At 36.3% G+C, this 25,304-nt stretch overlaps 1 protein-coding gene across 7 annotated transcripts in view; it reads right to left on the reverse strand.

Annotated features, from left to right (window-relative positions):
* Positions 1-6,686: 6,686 nt before the first annotated feature.
* IFT88 (intraflagellar transport 88) overlaps positions 6,687-25,304 on the reverse strand; it is a 135,586-nt gene continuing 116,968 nt past the window's right edge. For 4 of the 7 annotated variants that reach the window (XM_038573513.1, XM_038573509.1, XM_038573508.1 and 1 more), the window contains exons 25-26: positions 7,221-7,331; positions 6,687-6,989 (exon numbers count right to left, since the gene is read on the reverse strand). In XM_038573513.1, the coding sequence (XP_038429441.1) occupies positions 6,868-6,989; positions 7,221-7,331 (233 nt within the window). In that variant the 3' untranslated portion in view covers positions 6,687-6,867. Of the gene's footprint in view, positions 6,990-7,220; positions 7,332-24,722; positions 24,863-25,304 lie in introns of those variants that run through there. The other 3 variants (XM_038573510.1, XM_038573511.1, XM_038573512.1) reach the window with 3 other exon arrangements.

Genomic DNA, 25,304 nt, shown 5'->3' on the forward strand with positions numbered 1-25,304 from the left:
CTGAGATCTTCAATTTAAGCAATTTACAGCTCTTGGTGAGTAAACATTTGTCTTGAGGTTATAAAACACCTTTTTCCTGACTAGTGGATAAATTGTTCATGTTCTCTGTTTCTGGTAAAATGGGAATAAAGATCAGTACTCAAATACTGTTTATTTTGTATTTGATAAAAAGTGTGGGAGTCCTCTAGAAGAAGGAGACTATCATCACAATTGTTTTCCTAGGAATATTCACCATGGCTCATTACAACAACATCCTTTCATGTGTAAGGTGACACACCTTAATTGTGCCGGACTGTTAATTATCTGTATTTCAACAAAATACCGTATATTGACTGATAACATGGCAATTTCTCTCTTCTTCCTTGATTATCTTGGAAATAGAAAATAAAATATTCACTTCCCAACAATTTCACCCGAAAAGGCTCACCTATTTTGATGAAACATAAATTTTATCTTTGTGAGACTAGAGTTGAGAAAATTTCTTATAAACGGGCAAAATGTTTCATCAGTTACCCTCCAGTCTGAATGTACATGAGAAATAAACATGTTAATTATTAAATCCAAATTTAAGAAAAGTCAGAAAAAGGCAACCAAGTTCTTCATGTTCCCTTAGAAATTAATTCCTCTCTGGTGCTCTTTACAGAAGATGTCACCATCCTTCTAGTCACAAAATCTTGATCTCAAGTCATCTTCCATTCCTCCTCCTCACTGCTTCTCTTACTCAACTACTCCAGTACCAGGCACAACATATAACAGACCATGCTGTCAGGAAAGATCCTTTCGGCACCGTAATTCCAAAAGCCAGTATGAGGTTGGCCACTTCCATAGTCAGCTTCTTGGGTTGCTGATGTACCTATCTATCCAAGCTTCCTTCCCTCCTTTAAAGGACTGTCACATTTTCCCTGCCAGTAGTTCTCTTTATTGCTGTCATCTTCTTGGGTAGCACCTGGATCTACCACTACTGCTCATCATGCTTGGCACCCCTAACATCCACACAGATGATTTATTCAATACCCTGGCTTCTAAATGACTAACTTCCAATCATCTTTTCTCCCATTGTATCTCAGCTATCAAATCATATGATTATGCTCATTATCATTACCAAGAACTGCACCATATGCAAACATAATTTCAAATACCTACTCTCTGATACAGGCACTTTGTCTTTTCATCCACTCCTGTAATTCTCTGATCGCATTAGGTCTTCTAAACCTACCACTTTCCTACTAAGGTCTTCTAAACCTACCACTTTCCTACTAAGCATCCCATTCTTGAGTCCTTATTTCCTCCTTTGTCTAGTTTAGAGTTCATAATTCAGCACTATTACCACATCCTTGCAAACACTCTTAATCTCTTGTTCTCTTTTTCCTCTTAATATCTGCCCATGATAATCCCAACTTCATTAAAATCCTACAACTTGTTGACTAGACTCCATTCTAATTTCTGACCACAAATCTAAGATTAGCGTTCAACACAGTCTTATTCCCTTTTACCAAGATGACTAATTTACATTTCCTCTCTCTCAAATCTCTGCTACTCATTTCCCTCTTCATCAAATGTTCCATACCCACAGATGAGAGCTAGTTTTTTTTTTTCTACCACTGAATATACTAACCTGTTTGCATTCACTTTCACATATCCTGCCTTCTTTCCTGATATATTTGATAAGCCCTTGACTCCAGTTGCCATTCTATCAATCGTTGAATTTCTTCCTTTTGTAATAAAGTGTTCTGAGCTGTCTCCATTCTCTGGCTCTGAAACCTCACTTCCTATTTTCTGCTCAACCCACTCCAGTTGGGTATTTATCCCCAATACTTCATTGCGATAACTTTTAACAAGATTGAAATGATACAATTATTGCCAAAGTTAATTGTGTTTAACTATTAAATTCTTTTTTTTTTTTTAAGATTTTATTTATTTATTCATGATAGAGAGAGAGAGAGGCAGAGACACAGGCAGAGGGAGAAGCAGGCTCCATGCACCGGGAGCCCAATGCGGGACTCGATCCCGGGACTCCAGGATCGCGCCCTGAGCCAAAGGCAGGCGCCAAACCGCTGCGCCACCCAGGGATCCCTAAATTCTTTTGCTAACATATTTGACCACTCCCTTAGTCCTTACTCCTTTTGATTAATGTTTGTATAGTGTATTTTTTCCCATCTTTTCATTTTCAACCTATCTATGACTTTATATTTAAAATGTGTCTTGGGATCCCAGTCTGCTACTATCTGAACAATATAGTAACCTTAGAACAATTTAATACTCCTTCCCAACCCTTACTATTGTCATGTAATTTCTATATATGTTAAAACCCCACAAATCATTACTATTGTTGTTTTAAGTAGTCACTATTCTTTTATATATCCTGGTACCTCTTGGGTGCTTTTCACCCTTTCTGTCTTTCATGCTTTTGGGGATAATTTTCCTTTAGCCTGTAGAAATACTTGTAGTATTTTCTATAGAGCTAGCCTATGGTAATTCATTTCCTCAAATTTTGTTTGAGAAGTCTTTAACTTTAAAGTATGAAAGATATATTCAGTGGGATAGAAATCTAGGTTGGCAGGGTTTTTTTCTTTCAGCACTTTTAAAGATACCATTTTATTGTCTACTGGTTCCATAATTTCTATGGAAACGTAAGTCTTATGTCGTATTATTGTTCCTCTGAAAGTAGTGTGTTCTTTTTATTCTATTTTAAAGCAGTTCTTTGTCTTTGGTTTTCAGCATTTGAGCATATCTCTAGGGTGCAGTGTTCTTTGAATCTACTCTCATTGTGTTCACGGAGCTTCCTGCATCTGTGGGTTGATGCCTTTCATCAATTTGGGATAATTTTAGACACTGTCTCTTCAAATGTTACTTTTAATCCATTTTCTTTCCTTTCTGAGATTCCTATTATATTTATTTAAACTTCTGACCATGTCCCAAATATCTTATCTGCTTTAATCTTTAAAAAATTTATTTTACTTAAACTCAATTAATATATAGAGTATTATTGGCAGAGATTGAGTTCAGTGATTCATTAGTTGCATATAATACCCAGTGCTCATTACATCATGTGCCCTCCTTAATTCCTATCACCCAGTTTCCCCATCCCCCCACCCACCCTCAGTTTGTTTCCTATAGTTAAGAGTCTCTTATGGTTTGTCTCCCTCTCTGATTTCTTCTTATTTTATTTTCCCTCTCTTCCCCTATGATCTTCTGCTTTGTTTCTTAAGTTCCACATTTGGGTGAAATCATATGATAATTGTCTTTCTCTCATTGACTTATTTCGCCCAGCATAATATCCTCTAGTTCCATCTACATCATTGCAAATGCCAAGATTTTTTTTTTTTTTTTTTTTTAAGGGCTGAGTCATATTCCACTATGTATATTTACCATATCTTCTTTATCCATTCATCTGTTGATGGGCATCTGGGCTCTTTCCATAGTCTGGCTATTGTGGACATTGCTGCTATAAACATTGGGGTGTAGGTGCCCCTTTGGATCACTATGTTTGCATCCTTTGGATAAATACCTAGTAGTGCAATTGCTGGGTCATATGGTAGTTCTATTTTTAACTTCTTGGGGAACCTCCATACTGTATTTCAGAGTGGCTGCACCAACTTGCATTCCCACCTATAGTGTAAGAGGCTCCTCTTTCTCCGCATCCCCACCAACATTTGTTGTTTCCTGAATTGTTAATTTTAGCCATTCTGACTGGTGTGAGGTGATACCTCATTACAGTTTTGATTTGTATTTCCCTGATGCTGAGTGATGTTGAACATTTTTTAATGTGTCAGTTGGCCATTTGTGTCTTCTTTGGAAAAATGTCTTTTCACATCTGCCCATTTCTTGCCCGGCTTATTTGTTCATCTGCTTTATTCTTTCCATTATTTCATTTGTGCTTCAATTTTGGTATTTCCTAATGACCACTTCACTAATCCTGACTTTTGCTATGTCCAGTACATTGTTAAATCCATTCAAATAAATTAATTTCAAATATTGTATCTTTCAGTTCTAGGTTGTTCATAGATTCCAATATACTCTTGAAATTCTCTACTTTTCATTCATTTTGTCCATCTTTCTCCATTTTATTTAATATACTAATCATAGTTGTTTTAAAGTCCATCTTTAGATCTATTATCTGGATTATCTAAGGGTCTGCTTCTATTTATGTTGTTTGTTGGCTATTTTCTTGCTCTTATTTTTTACTGTATGCTTAATGTTAGATATATAAGAACCACAGAGGCTACAAAATGATATTGTCACTAGAGAAAGTTCTTTCTTCTGCTGGCAGAGATTATTTGGGACCAATGATGTTGGTTCAATCCAGGATTGAGCTAGGTTGGGGCTGGGTTGCAGTTTTTGTAAGTCAGTTCACCTCTGGTTCGAATCTGTCCTTCCAGGCTTTTGGATTGAGAGCTTGGCAGATCTGTCTCCTCAGCTGTGAAAGACGGCAAGAGAGTCAAGTCAGCCCCTGGAGGTTTTGAATTTAGATCATTAGCCTCCTACCCCACACAGCTCACAAAGGAGCAAATGTCTTGAGGATAGACAAATTGCGTAATTGTGGAAAGCCCTTCCCTATAGCAGAACTTTGTCCCCTAAGGACCTAAGATTGTGGGACATTTAACTTTAAATCTCCTTAGGCTTTAAAAACTTTAACAGCGCAGTTCCCCAGACTCCAGGACCACCATAGAGCTCAGCAAATGCCCATGGTGGAAAACTGGTAAAAAATTAGGGGCTTCTCAAAGTTTTTAGTTTGTTGTGCCAACCACAACCACACAACTACTGAAAGTTCTGCTAGTTTCTCTTTTCCCTGAAAGACCCCCTTTTTCTGGCCAACCCTTATTTTCAGCCCATGCTCAAAACTCACAAATGTCTCCAGAGATGAAATGAAGACAGTTAGGATCATCAACTCATCAGAAAGAGTTCTTTTCAATCTAGAATTATAATCTTATTGCTTTCACAGCTGTGACTTTATTTATTTATTTATTTTTTAAATTTTTATTTATTTATGATAGTCACACAGAGAGAGAGAGAGAGAGAGAGAGAGAGTCAGAGACACAGGCAGAGGGAGAAGCAGGCTCCATGCACCGGGAGCCGGACGTGGGATTCGATCCTGGGTCTCCAGGATCGCGCCCTGGGCCAAAGGCAGGCGCCAAACCTCTGCGCCACCCAGGGATCCCCCACAGCTGTGACTTTAAACATGATTCTTTTTTTTTTTTTAAACATGATTCTTACAATGATTTGTTGCTTTCCCCCCATAGATGTTACGGTGGGAGCATTGGCCTAATATGACCTCTTGCATCCTTTTTAGAACTGGAAGTCTCATTCCCCTCAAATATGAAACCTCCTACATCACTTACTGCTTTTTTTTTTTTTTTTTTTTTTTAAACTGACCTCCTTTTTCCTGACCTCCAGGGCTGGTCACTTAGACTTCTCTTTTACTTTTTCTAAATGGTCTCATTCAATTGCAGTGATATTGAATACTATCTCTACACTGAGAGTTCTCCACCTTGCATCACCAGCCCTTACCTCTTCTAATTGCCAAGTTTGTAAATCTAACTGCATTGTTTCTATCTCCAATTGGATGCTGAAGAGACATCTCAAATCTAGGATGGTTAAATCATAGCTGATCCCCACCCCCACATCCACTCCTCTCAGTTCCTCATCCTTTCCTCTTTCCCTTGCAACCCATATCCAATCCATTGGATAAATATTTTTATGTCTGCCTCCAAAATGGATGCTGACTCGACCAATTCTTATTTTTATTGCTAAAAACCTGGTCTCAGGGGCACCTGGGTGGCTCAGTTGGTTAAGCATCTGCCTTTGGCTCAGGTCATGATCCCAGAGTCCCAGGATGGAGTCTGGTGTTGGGCTCCCTGCTCAGTGGGGAGTCTGCTCCCCCATCTGTCTCTGCTGCTTCCCCCGCTTGTGCTCTCACTCTAGTAAGTAAATAAAAATCTTTAAAAAAAATAAAAATAAAAATCTGTTCTCAGTCTTGCCCAGGATACTAGGAGTTCTAATCTTTCCCTTCCCCTCCAACCTGCCTACCTGTCAATTCATCTTCACAGCAACTGATACAATTGCCAGTTCTTTTCTTTTTAAAGATTTTATTTATTAATGAGAGACAGAGAGAGAGAGAGAGGCAGAGACACAGGCAGAGGGAGAAGCAGGCTCCATGCATGGAGCCCGATGTGGGACTCAATCTCAGGACCCCAGGATCACACCCAAGTCATGAATGGGAAAAGCGCTATCATTGCTCAGTGCTATTGGTACATGCTACTGGACTGTAGAAAGGAAATACAGAAAAGAACAATACGGTTATGGTTTGGTATTTTCTCTCACTATACTATCCAAAACATAATTGTTTTAATAGTATTATAATCCCTGTGAGGGAAACCTTCTAAAGACTTAACAGTTTCTAAACTCTAAGTAATTAAGCTTAACTGCAGATCCATCAGTGGTATGTCCTAGCACTGTATTTTACAAGCTGTGAATGATGAAATCAATGTAGTGTTTTCATTGCTAACACTTTATTTTAAGGAAATCACAGAAAATATTAGCATACACTGCAGTAGTAAGGGTAAATTTCTGTGAGCACACCCACATACTTAACATGTATGTGTAGGTACTAGGCGGTGCTAGCTTCAAAATGTAATTATTACTGTGGTCAATGTTTTCAAGAGTAAGGAAGTCACTAGCCTAAAGCATTAGTTTCACATATTTTTATTCCATATAAAACAAAACTTAGACCCATCACGTAGAATACACTTATTTAAGGTTTTGACAGTGTACAAAATTAAAATCTGGGTGTTTAATCCAAAATTTCACATAAGTATTATCTTGTCTGGTAATTTCTTTCATTTAGTAAGTAAAATTTTAAAGTGTATATTATTCTGGAAGCAAATCATCTCCTAATTCTTCATCAGCAAAATCATCCTCGTCGATTCTTTTTTTGGCTGCAGTTTTTGGTCTTTCTATTTGAGGGCCAAGTGGATCCACATAGGAGGCATCTAGGTTTCAAAACAGATTGTTACATTAGAATAATAAACACAATAAATGTGAAACCAATTAATCTCATAATCTAAACTGAACTGAGTGAGCAGAAATGCTCTCCCAAGTCATTAAAATTTTGTCTGTATATAAAAAATTCTTAATGCCCAGTTATACATTTTGCCATCTCACCAAATCTTCTCCAGATCTGATTAAGCCTTAGGAACTAGGTGGGGAGCACCAGCACTTGCCTATTTCTTTGTTACTGCTACTTTCATAAGGTTCATTTGTTCCAGGTAAAGCTCTGAGTTTGGCACTTAGTCGTTCACCTTTACTACTGGCACTACAGTTCTGGCCACTATCTGAAAACACAAAGATAAAAATGCATTTGTTTTACATGTTGACAAAACATAACGCTATATTATGAATCTTAAAGTATAGTTATTTGCCAAGAAACAGGTTGCAAAAACAAACAAACAAAAAAACAGGTTGCTTCATTTGGAAGCCAACTTCTGAGGAATATAATTCTTGTTTCCTGAAACTTAAAAAAAGAAACCTCTTATTGGCAATCTTTAACATAGATAAAACCACTTAGAAGTACTCTTTATATGTAGGCTTTCGCATGTATGAAACCTGTATACAGGTTTCAATTTTATAGATTCACTGGTGAGAAGTTAGAGACCATGTTGACAAGTATAACCTAGGAAAGAACAAAGAGCAACTGGAGAAGGAACAAACTGGAAGTGGTAAGATGAGTATGAGCTGTATTATCAACCTCATTATCAAAGCTGGTGAGTGGTGCTAAAATCACATCAAATGAAAAACAGCAGAAGAGGTAGGAGAGGACCTGGATCATATAATTACTTTCTTCAAACATTTGGAAAATGTTCATGTAGAAGAGGATTAGATTTGCCCTATACAGAATAGATTTTAGCTTAGTATAAGGAAAACCTTTAAAAGGATTATAGCATCCAAATATGGACTGGCTGCTATGGGAAAAACTGCAATCCATATCACTGAAGATTTTCAAACGGGGCTGAATACTCACATTAGTAGGAAATACTAGGGAGTAATTCTCAACCTTAAATTTCCAATATATTTTGTAAAAGAAACACTCCTCTAGCTCTACAGTTTTTATTTCTTTCCCTTAAAATTCCCATAATGCCATTTTTTCCTATTATGGGAGATTCACTTTTAATAAGTGTATATGTCCATCAACATATACTGATCATTTCACTTTTAATAAGTGTATATGTCCATCAACATATACTGATCATTTCTTTGCTGAGTATACTTCATATTTTAATGTATTGATAACGTCTCTGGGATTAAACCAAAACAAGGCAGTCTTTAAAATCCCCATATTTTGATGGTGGCCAACCAAACAAAAATTTTGAGTCTAAGTTCTTATAAAAAGCATTACTATTTCCCCCCACTGCTATTATTGGAAAATAAAATCCTTAGTTTTAGACACTGAATGGGTGTAAACATTTTAGTATTTTTTAAAATAATTTTGCTCCCTTCTAATTTTTTGTTATAATTAGGCCCATCTTTTCCATCTGTAAGGATAAATGGGTATCTTTCAACGGGATTAAGTGAGCTCAAGTCAAAGAGTTTGAAAACCATTGTAGGCACTATTTCTTTTTTCACTTTTCATATTCATATACGTTATCTATATGAATAAAACAAAACTCTGACATCTCCTTCAGGCATCCATAGCACTTCTGAAATCCTAACATACTGAAGGGTTCCAATTCTGTGGAAAGAGCAAACTTTAAAAAATAAAAATAGACTTCCTTATAAGAACTTCCAAATGCCCAACTGAAAAGCCATGAATATGTTTTTTAAACATTTTCTATTATAAAACATCAGTGAGGGCATATCATGAATATTCTCATTTCATAATTTTCAATCAACTTTCATGGAGTAACATGGGCAAGTGTAAATGGATCAATAAGCATTTATAAGTATGGGTGAGTTTTATGCCTAAATAATGAAACAAGTTATTATATTTGTTTCACCATAGCAACAAACAACAATTACTATTTCCTAGAGAAAAGTTAACATATTAAATAGCTTTCAAAAACAAGAATCTGGAGAGCAATTTATCTGAATTATCAATCAATTAACATTAAAACTTCCAAATGATACTTTTATAAGAGAAAAATCTTAGAATCATAGAATTTAGAGTAATAGGATTCTTGAAACTTACCTATACCAGAAAAAAGAGAATACCCAATGAAATAGGCAATGTATATAGACCATTCCCAGAGTAAGCAATACAATTGGTTAATAAACATAAAAATATTTAAATTTACTTAGCCTTTGAAACATATTAAGTGAAGAAAGTCAAGTCAGAATTCTAGATACCATTTTTATAAAGCTTAAAAAAAGCAAAATTAAAAAGTGTTTGCATACATGATAAAACTGTATGTGAAAAGGCAAACTAAAAAAATATAAACCTGGATATACATAAAACATAAAAAAAACCCAAAACCCTCTCACAGTGGTTACCTGTAGGGAAGGCAGGAGGTAGTGTGAGAAAAATCACATAGATAGGCATAGGAGTAACGTTCTGATTCTAATGCTTTATGATAGCTTCATTAATTTTAATTTTATATGCTTTGTAACTGAAGAGTGCTAAATTGATTCTTTTGTAGGTACCAAGTATTACATAATTTAAACCTCCACATAATTCTAAATGTAAGATTCAACATTGCCTATTAAAATGGCCAAGATTTAAAAAATATCAGGTAAGTGAAATGAACAAACCTTCAAAATTAATGTGGTAGTATATATCAACACTTAATTTTGTGGTCACCAAGATAGAAGAGGAATCTCCAGAACTTTTTCCCTCACAAAGATACCAGCTTGACAATACACAGTCCAAAATACCTTTATGAGAATTCCAGAAACCAGTTTATCTGCAGTACCCCAGATAAACTCAAATCCAAGAACAATTGCATTGAAACAGGTAAGAAAAGCCATTTGATGTCAACCGTGTCAGTCCCTATCACAAACTGGCATAACTCAGATTGGAAGAAAAAGTCCCAACATTCTCCCTTGGGGAGGAAAAAGTAGGATGGAACATACATCCAACATCTTGGCTTTTTAGGGAACCATGTGAGAGACTGGTTTCTGTTTTGCTTTACTTGGAGTGCTGATAAGGAACCAACATACTCTTGATGATAACAAAAGAGAGCTTGGTGGTTTGTTGCAGTGCCAGAGTACATTCTCTCACTATGCCCAGAAGCTAACACAGCTTGCTGTGATCTAGGGAAAGGATCTAGCTAGCTCATGGCTTCTTCCTGAGCAAGGAAAAATTAGAGTAGAATGTACATCCAGTAGTCCAGCTTGTGGTGTTGGCAGTGATTCCCAAGGGCCTGGTCTCACCTGACTCAGAGCGCTAATGGGGAATTGGCACATCTTGGATGCATGGGGGCTGCCCAGAACAAAAGAGGGCTCAGTAGCTTATGGTAGTGCTAGAGGTCCTACAGCACTATAGATATCAGAGGAAGTAACAGATTACAGATCCTGAAACCTAATTGGGAAATTACGTATAAAAGCTGAGAGAAGATGCCATACCATACCATAAAAGCTTTAAGAAACTCGCATTGTCTCTAGTGGGGCTGACATGTGACAGTTTCCCTAGTACACAGCCAGGCACCTAAACCAGAGAAAAGTAGCTGTTTTTTCATATGAAGAAATAGCAAGAAACATGAAAACATGGCCCAATGAGAGAAACAAAACAAATCTTCAGAAATTGACCCTGAGGAAATGGAAATCTATTGATTACCCGACAAAAAATCCAAAATAGATGTCTTAAATAAGCTCAGTGTGCTACAGGAGAACACAGACAGACAATAAATAAAATCAGGAACATGAAGCAAGAATGAAAGTAAACTATCAGAGACAGAAACTAAAAAAGGACCAAGCAGAAATTCTGAGGCTGAAGAATAAAACAATAACTGAATTGAAAATGCACTAGAAGGATTCAAACACAGCTGTGGTCAAAGAGAATAAAGGATCTGTGAGCTCGCAGAGAGGTCATCTGAAATTACCATCTCAGAAGAACAAAAAGGAAACAGAATGAAGAAATGTGAGGAAAGCCTAAGAGAATTATGAAACATAATTTAGATTTTGGGACATAAATAAATATATGTATTATAAGAGTCCCAGAAAGAGATCAATATACATATTATGGGGCAGAGAGATTTGAAGAAATAATGGGTGAAAACTTCCCAAATATGAGAAAGGAAATGAATATCCAAATTCAAGAACTCAAGGAACTCCAAATAGGATGGACATAAAAAGATGCCCATTGAGACCCATTATAATCAAAGTGAAAATTCAAAGACAAAGAATCTTAAAATGAGCAAGAGAAAAGCTAATTCATCATAAACAAGGAAGCCAGCATATAATGATGAGCTTTCACAGCAGAAACATTACAGGCTACAAGGGAATGGGGTGGTATCTTCAAAGTAAAGAAAGAAGAAATATCTGCCAACCAAGAATACAATATTTGGCAAAACTATCCTTCAAAAAGGATGGAGAATCAGACTTTCCTGGATAAAGAAAAGCAGGGGAATTTATCACCACTAGACGTGCCTTGCATGAATTGCTAAATCCTTCAAGTTGAAACAAAAGGACATTAGATTATAAGAGAAAAATCTGGGGATCCCTGGGTGGCGCAGCGGTTTGGCGCCCGCCTTTGGCCCAGGGCGCGATTCTGGAGACCCGGGATCGAATCCCACATCGGGCTCCCAGTGCATGGAGCCTGCTTCTTCCTCTGCCTATGTCTCTGCCTCTCTCTCTCTCTCTGTGACTATCATAAATAAATAAAAATTTAAAAAAATTAAAAAAAAAACTTTAAAAAAAAAAAGATTATAAGAGAAAAATCATACGAAAATATAAAGCTCTCTGTAAAGGTAAATATAAACACAGAATCCTGTAATACTGACATGGTAGTATATAAATCACTTTTTATTTTATTTTATTTTATTTTTTATTTATTTTTTATTTTTTTATATATATTTTTATAAATCACTTTTTAAAAAAATTTTTTTTATTTATGATAGAGAGAGAGAGAGAGAGAGAGGCAGAGACATAGGCAGAGGGAGAAGCAGGCTCCATGCACCGGGAGCCTGACGTGGGATTCGATCCTGGGTCTCCAGGATTGTGCCCTGGGCCAAAGACAGGCGCCAAACCGCTGCGCCACCCAGGGATCCCTATAAATCACTTTTAATTCAGGTGTAGAATATAAAAGAAAGATAAAATCATAAAAATAACTATGAAATTATGTTAATGAACACAAATGATAAAAAGATATAATTTGTAATATTGATAACACAGTGCTGGGGCAATGTAAAGGAGTAAAGTTTTTGTGTGTAATTGAAGTTGTTATTAGTTTAAAATAAATTGAAATAGATTGTTATAAGTATAGGATGTTTATGTAATTCCCATGGTAATCACCTACAGAAGATACACAAAAGAAAATCAGAAAGGATTGAAAGTACGCTGCTACAAAAAAACAAACAAGTGAAAAAAGCAAAGACACACAAAAGAAGACAGCAAGAGAGGAAAAGGACAAAATAACTACAAGGCATACAAAAATTTAACATAATGGCAATAGTAAGTACTTATCTATTTGTAATTATTTTAAATATGAATGGATTAAACTCCATAAAAAGACACAGAGTGGCTGATAGGTTAAAAAAAATTTCCAGCTATATGTTATCTATAAGAAACTATACTTATTTTAAAAATATTTTATTTGAGAGAGAGCGAGCGAGCACACATTTGAGGGAGAGGCAGAAGCAGACCCCACTGAGCAGGGAGCCTGACTTGAGGCTTGATCCCAGGACCCTGAGATCATGACCTAGGCCAAAGGCAAATGCTTAACTGACTACGCCACTGAGGTGCCCCAGAGACTAACTTTAGATACAATGACACACATAGGCTAAAAGTGAAATGATGAAAAAAGATATTCCATGAAAATGGTAACAAGAGGAGAATAGGAGTGGCCATACTTATTTCAAACAACATGGACTTTAAGTCAAAAACTGTCACAGAGACAAAGGACATTATATAATGATCAAAAGGCCAGTTCACCAAGAAGATATAATAATTATATATGCACTTTAACAGCAGAGGACCCAATATATGAAAGGAACATTGACAGAAAAGAAAAAGAAAAGATAGTAACATAGTAATACTAGGAGGTTTCAATGTCTCACTTTCCATAATAGTTCAGTGAGCAGAATATCAAAAGGAACCAGAGGACTTGCAACACTATAGATTAATTAGACTGAACAGATATTTACAGAATACATCATCCAACAACAGCAGGATAAATGTTCCAGTGCACATGGAACAATTAATTATCCAGGATAAATCATAGGTTAGCTATTAAACAAATTTCAACAAATTTAAGAAGTTTGAAATCATACCAATCACACTCTTGAACACTCAATGAGACAAAGAAGAAATCATAAGGGGAATTTAAAAGTGTCTCAAAGCCAATGAAAACAAAACTGGATGTGGCAAAAGCAGTGCTAAGAGCAGTAGAGTTATAAATATATGCATTTAAAAAGAAGAAAGATTTCAAATTAATAACCTAAATAGGTTCGCCTGGCTGGGTGGCTCAGTGGTTGAGCATCTGCCTTCAGCTCAGGGTGTGATCCCGGGGTCCTGGGATCGAGTCAGGCTCCCTGCAAGGAGCCTGCTTCTCACTCTGCCTATGTCTCTGCTTCTCTCTGTCTCTCATGAATAAATAAATAAAATATAAAAAAAAAAACCTAAATAAACACCTCAAAGAATTAAAAAGAGAAGAACTAAACCTGACTTAGCAAAAGGAAGGAAATTATAAATATGTGAAAAGAAATAAACACAATATAGCAGAGAAAAATAATAAAAAAAAATAAAACTAGGAGTTAGTTTTTTTTTAAAAGTTCAAGAAAACAAACCCTTAGCTAGACTGAGAAAAAGAGAAAAGACAAAATAACAAATGAAGATGTGAAGACAAATAAATCAGAAATGAGAGGAGACATTACAACTGATGCCACAGAAATAAAAAGGATCATAGAAGACTACTGTGAACAATTTTATGTGAAAAAATTGGGTAACACAGAATAAATAATTAAGTTTCTAGAAACATACAATGTACTAAGACTGACTAATGAAGAAATAAAAAATATGAACGACCTAGAAGTAACAAGTGGATTTAATCAGTAATCAAATACCTCCCAACAAAGAAAACCCTTGGACCAGATGGCTTTACTGGAGAATTCTATCAAATATTTAAAGAAGAAATAACACCAATACTTCTCAAACTTCCAAATAAAACTGAAAAGGAGGGAACACCTCCAAACTCATTCTATGAGGAAAGCATAGAACATCTATACCCAAATCACACAAAGATACTATACGAAAACTATAGATCAATATCCCTGATGACTACTGATACAAAAATCTTCAATAAAATGCAAATTTATGGGGCAGCCCGGGTGGCTTAGCGGTTTAGCGCTGCCTTTGGCCCAGGGCGTGATCCTGGAGACCCCGGATTAAGTCCCATGTCGGGCTCCCTGCATGGAGCCTGCTTCTCCCTCTGCCTGTGTCTCTGCCTCTCTCTCCCTCTCTGTCTCTCATGAATAATAATAATAAAAAAACCTTTAAAAATGCAAATTTAACTTGACAACATATTAAAAGAACTATGGTTCTTCATCATGTGGACCAAATGGAATTTATTCTTGGAATGCAAGGGTGGTCCAATGTATGAAAACCAATCTGTATAACATATCACATTAATAGAATGAAGTAGCAAAATCCATGTGTACAATGGAGAAAGGACAGTTCCTTGAACAGTGTTGGTAAAAGTGTATATCTATATCCATATAATGAGGTTGGATCCTTATCTCACAATATGCAAACATTAATTCAAAATGAATTAAAGATGTAAATGTAAGACCTGAAATTATAAAACTCCTAGAAGAAAACACAGGGTTTGGAAAGCTTCATGACACTGGATTTGGCATGATTTCTTGGATGTGACACCAAAAGCACAGGCAACAAAAGAAAGAAAAGACAAATGGGATTACATTAAACTTTAAAAACTGTGCAGCAAAGCAAACAATCCATCAGGGTGGAAGACAACCTGAGGAATGAGAAAAAATATTTGCAAGCCAAATATTTGATGAGGTTAATATTTATACTTATTAAAAAATCCTACAACTCAACAACCATAACATAAACAACCCAATTAAAAAGTTAGGCAAAGAACTTGCATAGACATTTCTCTAAAGAAGATTTTTATATGGCCAACAAGTATATGAAAGGATGCTCAACATTACTAATCATCAGGGAAATGAAAATGAAAAGCACAATGAAACATGACCTCACACCCATTAGGTAGCCAATACCAAGTAACAGAAAATAACAAGTGTCGCCAAGTACAGTATCTCTACACTTCTGGCAGAAACGTAAATGGTGTAGTGCTATGTAAAACAGTAAGGTTTCTCAAAATATTAAAAATAGAATTGCCATATGACCCAGCAATTCTGCTTCTGGGTATATATTCAAAAGGATCTTGTAGAGAGATCTGCACACCTCCTGTTCATTATTATTTGTAATAGCCGAGAGATAGCAGCAATCTAAATGTCCATTAATAGATGAATGAATAAAGAAAATACTGTGTATACATACAAGGGAATATTGCTCACCCTTAAAAAGGAAGAAAATCTGGTCATATGCTACATCATGGATGACCCTCGAGGACATTATACTAAGTGTAATAGAAGCTAGGGGGTAGGAGAGGATTGTTGTTAAATGGGTACAGTTTTAGTTTTGCAAGAAACAGAATAGACAGTGGTTGCCAGTGGTGGGGAGAATAGAGGGGGAAAAGGGCAGTAGTTGTTCACTGCGTATAGAGTTTCAGGTTTGCAAGATGAGAAAGTTCTAGAGACCTGCTGCACACCAATGCAGCACTAACACTGTACACTTAATGTTAATTAAGATAGTACTTTTTTTGGTTTTGACCATGATTTTTTTAAAAAGGCAAAAGTTTGCACATCTTTACATTTGGCAATTCTACTCCTAAAATTTACTAAGGATATGATGGCAAATAAAGGAAGCATGCTACAACATTTAGCAGCATTATTATCTGGGTACGAAATTTTGAGTAACCTTAGTTTTTTCCTTTGTTTTTGTCTGAAAGTCTACATTTTCTGTAATAGTATTCATTTTTGGTAGTATTTTAGGAAACTATTATCTTTCTGAAGTTAAGAGAGTTCATTGGAGAGAGCAATGTGATGCTTTAAGGCTCTAGCAAAGGAACAGATTCGACTCACGTTTCTCTCATGTAAATCTTTTCTTTACACTGTGTATCACAAGGGAGACCAACCCTGTCCCTGCCCCAGTTATATGTAGTTATAATCAACATACAAAAGATGGCACATACTTAATGTGTAGATAGAGGAGTCTCATAAAGCCATCAATATAATGAGGATGAAGTACAAATCTATCACCCTCCAAAGTTTCCCTTTGCCCCTTTGAAATTCCTCATTCCCACTTCCCGCCCCATTCATCCATCCCAATCTTCAGGTAACTACTGATCTGTTTTCCATCACTACGTATGTGTGTGCTCTTTTTAAAAAAACCTGGCTTCTTTGATTCAGCAGAGATTCAGCTATGTTGTTTCAGGTGTTTTTCCATTTAATTGTGTAGTAGTTGTGTAGACATGCTACAATTTATTCCTTTGTTGATGACTTTTGTGTTGTTTCCAGTTTGGGGGTATTTGAAATAAAGCTGCTATGAATATTTTTGTCCAAGTCTTTGTGTGGACACATACTTTCATTTCTCTTGAGTAAAATCTTAGAATAGCTAGGTTATATGGTAAATAGATGTCTAACTTTAAAAGAAGCTGTCGGGCAGCCCCGGTGGCACAGCAGTTTAGCGCCGCCGGCAGCCTGGGGCGTGATCCTGGAGACCCGGGATCAAGTCCTGCGTTGGGTTTCCTGCATGGGGCCTGCTTCTCCCTCTGCCTGTGTCTCTGCCTCTCTCTTGCTCTCTCTGAATAAATAAATAAATAAATCTTTAAAAAAATAAAAAAAACTGTCAAACTACTTTCTAAAATGGTTGTGCCATTTTACATTCCCATCAACAGTGAATGAGAGTAACAATTGCTCCACATCCTCACCATCACTTGGTTATGGTCAGTCTTTTCAATTTTAGTCATTCTACTGGGTATCTAATGATGGCTTTAATTTCATTTCCCCAATGACTAAGAAGTGGCCATATTTTCATGTGCTTAATTAATTTTCATCTGTATACCTTCTTTATCAAAAATTTTTGATGACTTAGTTTATTTTAAATAATTAATATGGTGTATTGTTCAGAATGTTGAGGACATGTTTTCCTTTCCTAAATCCCTGTGAATAAAAGTAAATCTATATAAAAACTACAGCAGTACAGAGCGTATGTTTGTGTGCTATGGGGGTAATAACAGGGGAGGCACCAACATGAATAGATTTTGGAGAACTATTCCTCCCACCCCAGCTTTATTGAGATGTAACTGACATATAGCATTATGTAAGTTTATGGGATGCAATGTGATGATCTGATACACATATATACTGCAGTATTATTACTAACATAGCACTAGTTAACACCTCCATCATGTCACATAATTACCATGAGGTGGGGGGTTGGGAACACTTAAGTTCCAAGCATCTTTTTAGTATATAATACAGATTTGTTAGCTATAATCACAATGTTGTACATTGTATTTCCAGAACTAATTTACCTTCTAATTCCACTCCTGATAACCACGTAACCATGATTCTACTCTCTGTTCCTACAAGTTTGGCTTTTTATTCCATATGTGAGCAATATCAAACAGTACTGTCTTTCTGTCAGACTTATCTCACTTTGTATAATGCCCCTAAGGTCCATTCAATCCTATTATTTGTTGTTGCAAATAATAGGATTTCCTTGTTTTAAATTAATTTTTATGATGCTTTTTTAAAAAGGATTTTATTTGAGAGAATGCTCAAGAGAGCATGAACAAGGGGGGAGGGGCAGTGGCAGAGGGAGAAGCAGACTCCCTGCTGAGTAGGGAGCCCTGCTCAGGACTCCATTCCAGGACCCTGGGATCATGAACTGAGCCAACAGCAGATTCTTAACTGACTGAACTACCGAGGTGCCTGCAAATGGCAGGATTTCCTTATTTTATATGGCTGATTAATACTCTTATTGCACATATACACCACATCTTCATCATTTTATCTGTTGACAGAGACTTAGGTTGTTTCCATATCTTGGCTATTGTGAATAATGCTACAATGAACATGGGAGTGCAGATATTGCTTTAATATCCTGTTTTCATTTCCTCTGGATATAAACCCAGAAGTGGGATTGTTGGATCATATGATAGTTCTATTTTCAATATTTTGAAGAGTTTCCAACTGTTTTCCATGGTGGTTGCACCAATTTATATTCTCAAAAGTGTACAAAGTTTCCCTTTATTCCACATTCATACCAATACTTGATATCTCTTGTCATTGAGATGACAGTCATTCTAACAGGTGTGAAGTGATGTCTTATTGTAATTTTGATTTGCATTTCCCTGATCATTAGTGATGCTGAACATCTTTTCATGTGTGTTAACCATCTTTATGCATCCTTTGGAAAAATGTCTATTCAATTCTCTATTTTAAAATCTATTTTTTTTGTTATTGCATTATAGGTGTTCTTTATATATTTTAGATATTAGCCCTTATCATATATATGCTCATTCATAGACCTTCCTTCATGAAGTGCCTGTTCAAATATTTTCATGACGGAGCACCTGGGTGGCTCAGTGGTTGAGCGTCTGCCTCTGGCTCAGGTTGTCATTCCAGGGTCCTGGAATCGAGTCCCACATTGGGCTCCCGGTAGGGAGCTTGCTTCTCCCTCTGCCTATGTCTCTGCCTTTCTCCCTGTGTCTCTCATAAATGAATAAATAAAATCTTAAAAAATATATTTTTTCATGATTAAAAAAAGACAATTGGGTTGTTTTCCTACTTACTATTGAGTTGTAAGAGCTCTTTTTATATTTTAGATACAAGTCCCTTGTCAGATATGTATTTTTCAAGTATTTTCCTATTTTGGCTTGCCTTTTCACTTTTATAGCAGTGTCTTTTGAGAAGTAAAAGTTAATTTTGATGAAGTTCAATTTATCCATTTTAAAAAAATTTATGGATCATAAGCTTTTAATGTCATAGCTAAGAAATCTCTGGCTAGCCCAAAATCATGAAGATTTTCTTCTGTGTTTTCTTCTGCAAGTTTTTTTTTCTTCTGCAAGTTTTATAGTTTTCAATTTTGTGATCTATTGTTTTTCTTCCAATTAATTAACATATAGTGTATTATTAGTTTCAGAGGTAGAGTTCAGTGATTCATCAGTTTTATATAATACCCAGTGCTCATTACAACATGTGCCCTCCTTAATGATCCATCTTGAGTTAATTTTTGTATATGGTGTAAGGTATAGATCAGTTATTATTATTATATTTTGCATGTGGATGTCCAATTATTCCAGCACTGCTTCCCATAAAATTGCTTTTCGCACTTGTTAAAGGTTAATTGACTATGTATGTTTGGGTCTATTTCCAGACACTATATTTTGTTCCACTGCTACTAATGAATGTATCAAAAGAAAAACTTTTGATGTCCACATTTCTAGAGTCACATATAACATCTGTTTTACCTGTTCATTTAAATATTTACCTTTTGCTAGTTTGGAAGTTATACATCCCATTTCACTTAGTTTTATACTTACTAGATATTTTAGGCATTTTAATATGTGCATTTAACATAATCTAAAATTAATCAGTCTCTTTACCCTCCTCCCAAACAAAGCCAGGATCTTTGAATGCTTTATTAAATGACAACTTACATCCCTGCCTTAAATGGTACCGTGGTCTAGGAATTTAACTGTATCTTGATTTTTAAAAATTCTACAACACAGAGTATTGCCGTTATTTTAAATATTGAACATATACTTAGATTTAATAGCCTATTTGCCATCATACTTGCTTTCTTTTCTTTTTGTACTTCTGGCTTTCCCCCCTCAACTTCAAGTACCCCCTTTTCGATTTCTTTTAAAGAGAACCTGCTGGTTAAAAATGCTCTAAAATGGCTTTGTATTATGTTCATTCTTGAAATACAGACTCAATGGCATACAATTTCAAGTTGAAAGTCATTTTCTCTGCACACATTGAAGATATTCCACTATTTCTGGTTTTCTTTTTAGGCTTTGAGAAATCAGCAAGAGTTTTTCTGCCTTTCATATATTGTAACTTGGCTATAATATATGTATTTTTATCCCATTTGAGAGTTATTTAGCCTCAATAATCTGAGCATCTTTTTTTTTTTCAAAGATTTTATTTATTCATGAGACACACAGAGAGGCAGATACACAGGCAGAGGGAGAAGCAAGTTCTTTGCAGGGAGCCTGATATGGGACTCCATTCCAGGACTCCTGGATGATGACCTGAGCCAAAGGCAGACATTCAACCCCTGAGCCACCCGGGTGCCCCCTGAGGATCTTATTAATTCTAGAAAATCTCAGCCATTATTTATTTCCTTTTCCTTATTCTAGGAATTATATCTAGGCTAGACCTTATTCACCACATCCTTCATGTCCCTCAATCTCTCCTGCTTTCCATCATTATGACCCTCTATCCTTCATTCTTAGTAATTTCCTCAGCTCTATCTTCCAGGTCATGTATTCTCTCTTCATCTGATCTAATTTGCTGTTCAGGGCCAGCAAACTTTTTCTGTAAAGGACCATTTAGAAAATATTTTAGGCTTTGTGTGCCATATGGTTTATGTTGCAACATTAAGGCAGAATGAGTATAGCTGTGCTCCAGGAAAACTTTTATTGACAAAAATAGGTGGTAGCTCAAGCCAGATCTGATCTATAAACTGTAGTTTTCCAACCCCTGGTTTAAACCATAAATTTTCAGGGCTCCTGGGTGGCTTAGTCAGTTAATCATCTGCCTTCAGCTTGAATCATGATCCTGAGGTCCTGAAATCAAGCCCCATGTTAGGTTCCCTACTCAGTGGAAAGCCTACTTCTTCCTCTGCCTTCCCCCCACTTGTGTTCTTGCTCTATCTCAAATAAATAAAAATCTTAAAAAAAAATTCTCAAAAAACAAAACAAAGCAAAAAAACAAAACAAAACAAAAAACAAAAAACAAAAAAACCCCAAAAACAAAATTTCTAATAGAGGAGTTTATAATTTCAATTATATTTTTTAGTTTTGGAAGCTGTATTTGGTTCTTTTCAATCTGTGTAGTAACTTTTATATTCTTTTATCCCTTTGTCATACTTAAAATACACAAGTTTTGCCCACTATCTTGATCTGATTCCTGAGTTTGTATAGTGAGAATCTGGACAATGAGGGAGGGATTGTGCTGATTCTTCAATTTTAGATAGCAAGTGTTTAAGAGCTCAGGTACCAGAGGATAAAAACACATCATCAAACCCCCCACCCCAAACACACAAAAAAAAAAACAAATTCAATCCATTCAGTTCTAGAGTTCAAATAACAAGAGATATCTCCATTCTCACTTTTATATTTTTACCTGATAATTAGAACATCTGTAGTCTTTGAAAATTGGATTCTACAGCTTCTGTTGTTGCTCATTCATAGTGCTTTTTCCTCATGCGCTCAGACATCTTTAAATTGTATGTTCCTGCTTTTTTAAACTTTATCTGAAGGATGTATTTGAGGTTTATTTACAGTTTATTACTTCAGGATAGATTTAAACTTGTTTCTCCTTAGGTACCTGGGAGCAGCACCAACTCCGTTCCACTTTGTGCCAAATTTTCAGTGTGGGGTTCCTTCAGGTCACACAGGTAATATATATTCTAGCTCCCAAAGTCTGTGATTGAGGGTTTATGGTTAGGAATTTTCCAGGGAGCTTTTCCTGTTTTTTACATTCCAGTAGTGCCAACATGGAAATCCATCCTTTGCAGGGTGGATTTTTTTTCTAGTTGACCTACTGCCAGTATTTCCTATTAGGGGTCCTGGTTTTATAAAGGGATTCTTTGATTTGATCTCTGACTTTTTGGGGCCCCTCACTGCATCCTTTGTTCCTCATGAATGGCCTATAAATCTAGGTTCTAGGCCACCAGGGATTAGCTAGAACCAATGCCAGCTTCTACACAAATTTATTCCTTTGGATTTAAATTTACTACCTTTTTTTTTTTTTTTTTTTTTTTTTTTAAGGTTCCACATCCAGCAAGGAGCCCAATGTGGGGCTTGAACTCATAACCCTGAGATCAAGACCTGACCGTGAGATCAACAATCAGACACTTGGGCACCTGGGTGGCTCAGTGGTTGAGCATCTGCCTTTGGTTCAGGTCGTGATCCCAGGATCCTGGGATTGAGTCCTGCATCAGGCTCCCCATAGGGAACCTAATTCTCTCTCTGGCTTGTGTCTCTGACTCTCTTAAAAAAAAAAAAAAAAAAAAAGAGTCAGACACTTAAACCAACTGGGCCACACAGGTGCCCCTCTACTCATTTTTAATCTCCAAAGATTTTCCTTTTTTCTTGCCATTTCAGCCATGCATTTAAAAACCTTTTTCATTTTCTTATTTTCTTTCCTCTCCACCAAACCCCCCGTCCAATACTGAATTCACCATTTTTAGGAGTGCTATTCCTGGAGGAGTTTCCCTGAATATTTAGTCCATCTTACTGTCAGAAATAGAAGTAATAATTTTATAGTCAGCAGGAAACACATAATGTTACTAAAAAGATTAAGCCTAACCTCTTTATGTTTCAGATGAGAAACAGGCCTAAGGAAGTAAAGTCACTTGTTCAAGAGTTCACAGTTTAAGTTAGTGCCAAGGCCATCTGTGAAACCGAGGATTCCAATTGCCAACCTAGTCCTTGCCCATTCTACAATTATGCCTTTTTAGCAAAGGACCTATGTAAAGTGTGGCACTTTCCATCCAGTTGTGGAAAGTTTATATGAGTAAGCACAGCCTTATTCACGTACACGTACCTATCCATACGCTATTCCAAGCTTAACAGCACAGAATATGGCTGTCTTAACAATGTATCAAGGCAAAGTAAACTCACGACCTCTTTTCATAGCTCTATGTTTTAGACCCTTCTCCTATCTCCAGAATAGCCTAAGTCCTCTTGTCTTATAAAACAAGCTTGCAATCTTGAGATTTGGGGAAAAAAATCTCATAATACTACTACTGCTAGAGGAGAGACTACATCCTGCCTTGACCAATGTTTTTACAAGGTAACTCATACTAGGAAGGCAAACTGTTTGTAACATTTTAGAAAGTAAAGGCCTTAAAATACGAGTTCCTTTTCTGGTAAGAAAGTGAGTTTTATTACATAGGCTCTATTCATGGCACAAATTAAATAAAGAGGCTCTACATAAATTTTCAGCATTCTCTTCAAATAAAAATGCAATCACTTTCCAAGGGAAGACAATCTCTACTTATTTAGAAAGAATATGGTTAAGAGCATGACAATATTTATAGTTGTAGATAAAATGAAGGCAGAAAAAGTAACTATAAAGAGAAGATGAAAAGCAATATGCTTCATTTTTGTCAATTCTTTTTTTTTTTATGCAGTTCTTTTTTTTTTTTTTTAATTTTTATTTATTTATGATAGTCAAAGAGAGATAGAGAGGCAGAGACACAGGCAGAGGGAGAAGCAGGCTCCATGCACCGGGAGCCCGATGTGGGATTCGATCCCGGGTCTCCAGGATCGCGCCCTGGGCCAAAGGCAGGCGCCAAACTGCTGCGCCACCCAGGGATCCCCATTTTTGTCAATTCTTTAAACAGAATCAGATTACAGCAAAAATTTTACAAAACTGAGTCCATACTACATTTACAGGAATCATGTAAAAATAAGACAAGTATATAGATTTATCTTTCATGCCATCAATGATATTTTAAAACCCTGATGAGTATAGGGGTGCCTGGGTGGCTCAGTTGGTTGGGTATCTGCCTTCAACTCAGGATATGATCCCAGGGTCTTGGGATCGAGCCCTGTGTTGTACTCCCTGCTCAATAGGGAGTCTGCTTCTCCCTTTCCCTCTGCTCATTCTTTCTTACTCTTTTCTTGCTTACTTTCTGTCTCAAATAAGTAAATAATAATAAAATCTTTAAAAATAGTAAAATAAAATTCTGATGAGTATTAATTGCGCTCCTCCTCTCCTCAGTACCTGAAGCTGTTCCATATGGCAGAGGAAAGATAACATGGCCACTACCTTCAAATCCTTTACCGTCTGTGGGTACTTTTATTTTATTTTTTTTTAATTTTTATTTATTTATGATAGTCATACACACACAGAGAGAGAGAGAGAGAGAGAGAGAGAGAGAGGCAGAGACACAGGCAGAGGGAGAAGCAGGCTCCATGCACCGGGAGCCCGACGTGGGATTCGATCCCGGGTCTCCAGGATCGCGCCCTGGGCCAAAGGCAGGTGCTAAACCGCTGCGCCACCTAGGGATCCTCTACTTTAAATAATCACTATAAATAATTTCTATGATGCTCTATCTTTAACATATTTTTAAAAATCCAACAAAAGATCTGATTATTTTGCCTTCTTCCTATTTTGTTGATTGCGGTATGCTTTTAACACTTCTGTATAAATTACAGACAAGTAAAAAGGAAACCATGTTGTATAATTACTGTTATTCACTACATTCTAATTGCAAATAAGATTCTTTTTCAAAAGTTCTATCACCTCTGGAAGCTGTCATATTCAATGTTTGAAGGCTTTGGTGTTCTAATGGCAACATAAGTCCCTTAAAGAGTAGGCAAGGAAGCATGATGTCGGATGTCCCCACAGTAGAGAAGCGCAGTGATAACTGTCACAGTGATACACTGTGGAGAACAGAATTAAACTTGGAATTATTTCCAGTTGAACATTTAGCTCATTCTGATGTTTTCTATCACAAATAATGTAATCAATATGTGTATATATAATTCTTTGTCCAAAACTAGGGTGTGGACATTTAAAAGTCTTAATGAATACTACCAAATGTTCCCAACAAGGTATACCACTTAGAGTTCCCACCAGCAGCATTTAATTTATAGAGAATGCCCATCTCATCTCATCCTTGTTATCCTACAGTATTATCCTTTTCAAAATCACTGATTATTTTTTAGGTTAATTTACATTTAATTCTTGGTGATGCTGCATACTTACCACCATACATGAGAGAACAGTTTTTATCCTCTTCTCCACCTTCTTGCATCCTATACATTCCTTAAGTCATTGGAATTCGATTTTTGCCTCCAACAGTGTACTGAGGCCACTTTCCTT

This window comes from Canis lupus, chromosome 25, assembly GCF_011100685.1.
Source record: "Canis lupus familiaris isolate Mischka breed German Shepherd chromosome 25, alternate assembly UU_Cfam_GSD_1.0, whole genome shotgun sequence".
In the NCBI taxonomy this organism is placed as follows: Eukaryota; Metazoa; Chordata; class Mammalia; order Carnivora; family Canidae; genus Canis; species Canis lupus.